General features: G+C 41.6%; 1 protein-coding gene across 1 annotated transcript in view; it reads left to right on the top strand.

The window, feature by feature from the left end:
• The window catches only part of TARP (TCR gamma alternate reading frame protein), a 36,972-nt gene extending 30,737 nt beyond the window's left edge, over positions 1 to 6,235 (top strand). The window contains exons 5-6 of the mRNA XM_069084383.1: positions 4,352 to 4,408; positions 5,806 to 6,235. Of these exons, the coding sequence (XP_068940484.1) occupies positions 4,352 to 4,408; positions 5,806 to 5,945 (197 nt within the window). The 3' untranslated portion in view covers positions 5,946 to 6,235. The remainder of the gene's footprint in view (positions 1 to 4,351; positions 4,409 to 5,805) is intronic.

The following is a 6,235-nucleotide window of genomic DNA, read 5'->3' as shown; positions in this document are numbered from 1 at the left end:
GAGAGAGAGAGAGAGAGAGAGAGAGAGAGAGAGAGAGAGAGAGAGAGGGAGAGGGAGGAGAGGGAGATTATAGCTTCATGGGAGATGTAGCCTTGGGCACCAGGGAGACTTGAGCTCAATTTTGCCGCTGACCTGTACTGACTATGCGACGCTGCACAAATCATTTAACTTCTAAGGGCTCCATGAACTCTCTAAGACTCTAAATTTTAGAGGGGGAGCCAACCGACTTTGGTAAGGGGAATTTCCTCCCCTGGGCAGTTTTCTGTCAATAATATCATAGGCCTAATCCCCATTCTTATGCTGGTTTCTATCTCTTCTGGTCATAAAATACCTACAACTCTCAGTAAGAAACCCCAAGAACTGCTGGTGGTGTGGCTCATACATCATCACCAGTCAGTTTTAACTGGTTGATTCCCTGGTATAAGATCTGTCAAATAATATAATTTGGGGAGGAGAGTGAGCGGGATCACACACAATGCACAAGTTTTAAATTTTGCTTCTCGGCTAAATGATTAGCTTCTTGGGGGCCTGATTTCCCTTCTGTCTCTATCTCTGGTGCCTAGTACAGTGACAGGCAGAGAATAGATGCTTTATGAATGTTTGTTAATGATTTGGTGGCTCCTCTCCTCACCAGAGAGGGCAGCATTAAACTAACCCACCCTGGAAGCCTGTCCTATGTTGGAGACATCTAGGGAGTGCAGGCAGTTCCCCAAATTCCCATTGTATGGCATTCTACTCCTTGAAATGAATGTAATAATACCTTAATCACAGCAGAGAGATGGAGTCTCTTCTTCACAGTCTTACTGGCTTTTGTCAGACTTGAACAAATGTCTTGGGGAAAAGTCTCCAGTGTGGAGGGGAAGAAGGACTAGAAATGGTCTGCTAAGTCTGTGCATTCTTTCAAAGGGATGAGATGATGTGGGGCAAAGTCCACTGGGTCTGAGAGCAGAGGACCTGAGCTTGAATCCCATCTCTGTCACTACCTGGCTTACTTGACACAAGTGGTTTCTTGTCTTTGGACCTCAGTTTTCTCATCTGTAAAATGGAGGTGTGAGGTCCCTCCTAGTTCTAGATCCATGCTCCATATCCAAAATCCTATTTTTAACAGAAGAATTTCATATACTTCTCCTCCATGACACCTTCTCATGCTACGTATGTTTGTCTATATTCAAAGTGAAGGGAGGAAATCTAGGTGTTTCACACCCACATGGATCAGTCAAGCTGCTCAAGACCTCTGACCTCAGTTGCTTGCATCCTTGTGCCTGGGATGATTGGAATTTTTTTTTTACCATCTTGTAGGATTTTGTCTTTTTGCCTGAATAATAGTCTCATGTCTGCTCTTCCTTCTCTTGCTTTAAACTGAGCATTAGCATTGTCTACACTAGCAGGTGGTCCAGTTTTGTCTGGTTACTGACTAGTAGTAATTAACGTTAACCCATTGGCTTTCTTGTGGAGACACAGCCTATGAGCCCCAGAGAAGAGCCAGAGGTAGGAGGAATTACAGTAGAGATGAGGAAAGGAGAGGCGCAGTGCTAGCCACTTCCCTGAATGCTGGCTCAGAATTGCACAACTCTCCTTTGGGTTCCAGTGACTCATTTTTTAAAATGTATTTACTGCTTTGGTTTCCATAGGTGTCCATTTTTTACTTACATGTAACTTTCAGAACCAACAAAAAAATCAGCCCTGAGTTCCCCTTATACAAAGAAGCTGCTTCGAATGACAATATTTGTAAGAATCCCTGGAAATTGTTTTTAATGGATATTATTTGTCACTTCAATGAACTGGTTGATAAAAAGGTTATGAGAAACTTCCTAATAAACAGAGAAATTTGGTAGAAAATCATGTTTGACTGAAATCGGTCAAGGCAAACAATTCTGCCAAACCATTCTCGATAAATAAATCATTTCAGCATCAGGCTTGATTTTTATTTTTTTAATCTATTTGTACCAGGACAATTTCTTTCATTTGTCATTTGTCCTTCATTCTTGTCACTCTGCTGTTTTCTACTTCCCAAACATAGAGACACAAAATTCCATATGAGCGCTCAACACACAGGAAGGGACAATAGGAAGGATGCTAGATTTGCTATCAGAGGACCCAGTTCAAATCCTGGCTCTGTTACTTGGGACCTGGGACAAGTTGCTTCACTTGTCTGGGCCTTGGTTTCTTCATCTATAAAATAAATGGGTTGGGCTATTGGAGTTCTAATTTGTTTTTATTCATGGACCCCTTTGGCAGCCTGGTGAAGTCTATGAACCTCTTCTTAAAATTGTGTTGCTAAATGCCAAAAATGAAATGCATCAGATTACAGAGGAAAGCTACTGTGTTGAAATATACTTATTTTACAAAACAAGTTCACAGACCCCAGGTTAAGACCCCTGTTCTAGATAAATGTTAAGGTCCTCCCATCTCCAAAGCCTTTTATTGCAAGTGGCTCAGCCAGTTTGATGCAGTGTACTGGCCAAATATTGAAGGATCCCTCCAGTGAAAGAAGTGTGATCCAACATTTTCCCATTGCAATGTCTGCCTCAGCTGACCACTAGGTACCCAATGGCAATGGAACAATGCAATGAATTTTTGTTGATTTGAATTATTAAAATTAGGTTGGTAAGTTAACTTCTAAGAAAAAAAAATCATTTAGTTATCATGTAAGAGTGAGGGCTTCCTTCCTGCAACACTTCCAAGAGTGACTTGTTCAGGAATTGTGGGCACAAAGACTAAAAGATCCCTGTCCTCAAGGAGCTTGCATTCCACAGGAGCAATATACATGATAAGTCAATGCAAGGAACATAAAACATTATGCAAAGTCATTTCAAAGAGAAGATTCATTGTGTCAGTATCATAAAGCCCACACTAACCGAACCAGAGGGTCAACTCAACTTGGAACTTTCAAAGAGGTTCAATTTTTCCCTCAAGAAATCAATTATCTTAATTGCTGAGACCAACTCTTGAAGGAAGGAACCCAGGCATAGTGTCCTAGCATCTGCAGGAATTTTATTTACTCAGGAGACAAGCACTCTGTTGCTCTGGCCAGGCTAAGTGATCTCCAAGCTCTCTTCCAACTCTACACATAGATCAGTGTCTAGTACATATGTATTAGTATGTAATTTGAAATTCGGATTCGCTCCTATAAATGACACTCTCGTACTACAATCAACAAAAAAGAATAAGACTTTATTTGCACAATACACACCCTCGTACTACAATCAACAAAAAAGAATAAGACTTTATTTGCATAATACAAGAGTTTTGAAATAGTAGAATGTCTAATAAACTAGTAAGCAAGGCACGGACAGTCTAGTTTTGCATAGGCAGCATAGAGAAATGAGAATAAGCAATAACACAATACCCACTAAAATAATTAGTAAAGGAAGAGAATACATCACCAGTTCGAGGGAACCTCAAGTCTCAAAGTTGGCTGGGAGCCCCGGTCAGCCTCAATCAGCTCGAACTGGGAAAAGATGTTCCCGGGCGAAGCGTCCTTCCCGCGGGCGAAGCTCAAAAGCGGGCAGGACTAGGAGACTTTTTATAGGGGTCCCAAACAAAGAAGGACTGGTGCCAGTGGATTACACAAGCCTTTCTGTATAAAATCCTATATGTGCAGCTCTGACGTGACTAAAGTTCATTAATCTTAAAGATCATATCCTGGTGGATACATTCCGATGTCCTGAAGCCTGATAGTGCTTTTAATTAATAGCATGTGTTCCAGGGAGGAGAGCCACTCCTACCTGGAACATACGTGCCCGAGAGTGGCTAGTTCTCGGGACCCAAGCCAGGAACATCAGGAGTTCAAGGAACGGGCAACCACCAGTTATGATACAATCCAGCTTGAGGCTGGGTAATTGCTAATGAACAATTTAGTCGTTTATTTGAATGATCTTACTATATATAAGGAATTTATAATTTCTTATTCAACATAGTAGACACTTAGTAAATGGTTAGTGATTTACTGACTCTACCATTCCCTGAATAAATGAATTTTCTTTGGTCCAAGCAGTCAGACTAACTGCATGCAGCTAACAACACACAGTCCCTGAAGGAGATACCAATTTGTCCGTTTAAATTGTCTGATCACTATCTGACAAATTGTTTGATAAAATATTTCCTGCTTGGCACATGAGTACCCCCATGTGTCAAACCCAACAATGGAACTGAATACAATGAATGAATGAATGAATGAATGAATGAATGAATGAATGAATGAATGAATGAGAACAGGAAAAAACACATTACCTGATAAGAATCTTGCCAGAATCCCATGATTTTTCTCTGGGTCTTTCTGTTGGTATAAATATGTGTGTATGTAGCTAACTCAATGGAAATCATTTTCTGGTTTTCCCCTTTTTTCTAGCTTTCAAAAAAGATCTCCCTTCTGTTTCCTGTGAGAAAACTGAAGTTAAGAATAAAGGTAAGCAGGGCGGCCAGGTAGCACAGCGAGTAAGAGCACTGGCTCCAGTGTCAGGATGACCTGGAGATCGAATCCTGGGCTCAGACACCCAGCACCCACCCAGAAACACCTGATTGTGTAACCTTGAGCAAGTTACTTAACCCCAATTGCTTAGGGGCCGCCAGGTGGCTCAGCAAGTAAGAGCACCAGCTCCAGTGTTGGGATGACCTGGGGATCAAATCTGGGCTCAGATACTTAGCACCACACCCAGAAATAACTGGCAGTGTAACCTTGAGCAAGTTACTTAACCCCAATTGCTTTAAAAAAAAAAAAAGAATAAAGGTAAGCTTCCCATTGACTTGTTTTCTGGGCCAAGGGAAGTTTTTATCATGGTCAAATCAACTTTTTACTTCTGGAGACTGAGGGGGGAATGAAAGCTTCCTGGGGTCCAGAATGAGACACTTGGGGGCTTGGATTGGTGAAAGCTTAGATTGTCTGGAGTATTTTTCCCTCAGGGGGCAGTGGGTTCTCTTTCACTGGGGGCCTTCAGGCAAAGGCTGGATTACCATTTGATGGGAATGATGTAGATCAAAGGATCTTAACCATTTTTGTATCCTGGTCTCCTTGGGCAAGCTGGTAAAGCCTTTGGATTCCTTCTCAGAAACATGTTTTAAATGCATAAATTAACTAATAAATAATAACTAACTATGTGCAGGCACCGTGCTAAACACTTTACAATTATCATCTCAGTTGATCCTCACAGCCACTCTGGGAGGCAGGCACCACTGCTGTTCCCATTTTTCAGATGAGTTAACTGGGACAGAGAAAGGTTAAGTGACTTGCCCATGATCACAGAGCATGTAGAAAACCAATTTTATTGAAATGCAGTTATCAATTTAAAAAAAAACACATAAGTTCATGGCCTCTAGCTAGGTTAAGAACTCCAGTAACATAGGGATTCCTATTCAAGTAAGGGAAGCCCTAGGCGGCCTCCAAGGCCCTTTCCAGCTCTGATATTGATATTTCCTAGGAGATCTGGAAGGATGACTCCATTCAGTATTATTATTTTTATTCATTATTAACAATAGCTACCATTTATATAGTACTTTAGGTTTATGAAACATTATATACTAGTTTTTTATTATTATTATTATTAGTGTTATTATTATACTGTTGCATGCTTCTGAATTAGACTCAGCGAGGAAAAGAGAATCCTAAGAAATAGTATCATACAGGAATGTTCTGAGCAAATATACAAGCGCACCAGGAGCCTAGAGGACCTGACTTTCTTCCATCTCCTTTAAGGGCTCACTTTCATTTTTTGTGCTGTCCCTGCCAGAGCCCAGGCTCTCTGGCTTCTGTTCCCAATGCCTTTGCTCCAACATCTCTTGGTCACTAACCAGGTTCTCTCATTTTAGGGCTCCAGGAGCTGCATTTTGCCAATACATCAGCCTTTTATACCTATACCATCCTGCTTGTGAAGAGTACCATCTACTTCACCATTACCCTCTTCTTCCTGTACCAGAAGAGAGTGGCTGGGAGCCAAGGGACAAAGTAGGCATGCTGAGAAGCCTTCAGCTCTCAGGGAGGGGAGGCTTTGTCTGCGTGTTCCATTTTGTCTCCTGCAGGAGGTGGCTGGTGGCCACATTGATGGTTCTCATTACTTCCCTTTTGCTTAGCAATGCATCTTTGTTGTAACTTGGAAAATGCAAGTGGGTTTCTTTTAATCCGTTGGACAAACAGGAAACTTTAGGTTGTAAGAAATGTGGGGGGTTTTGGCGCTTTGCTCTGGATACCTAGGCACCTCCTTACTAAGAGACCTCTCCCCAATAAAAACCACTAAAGCTC

This window comes from Petaurus breviceps, unplaced genomic scaffold (genome assembly GCF_028583685.1).
Source record: "Petaurus breviceps papuanus isolate PSGF00001 unplaced genomic scaffold, PetGlider_PUasm1.0 174, whole genome shotgun sequence".
Lineage (NCBI taxonomy): Eukaryota > Metazoa > Chordata > Mammalia > Diprotodontia > Petauridae > Petaurus > Petaurus breviceps.
Note: the sequence above shows the minus strand (reverse complement) of the source record. Positions and strands in the feature narration are given on the sequence as shown.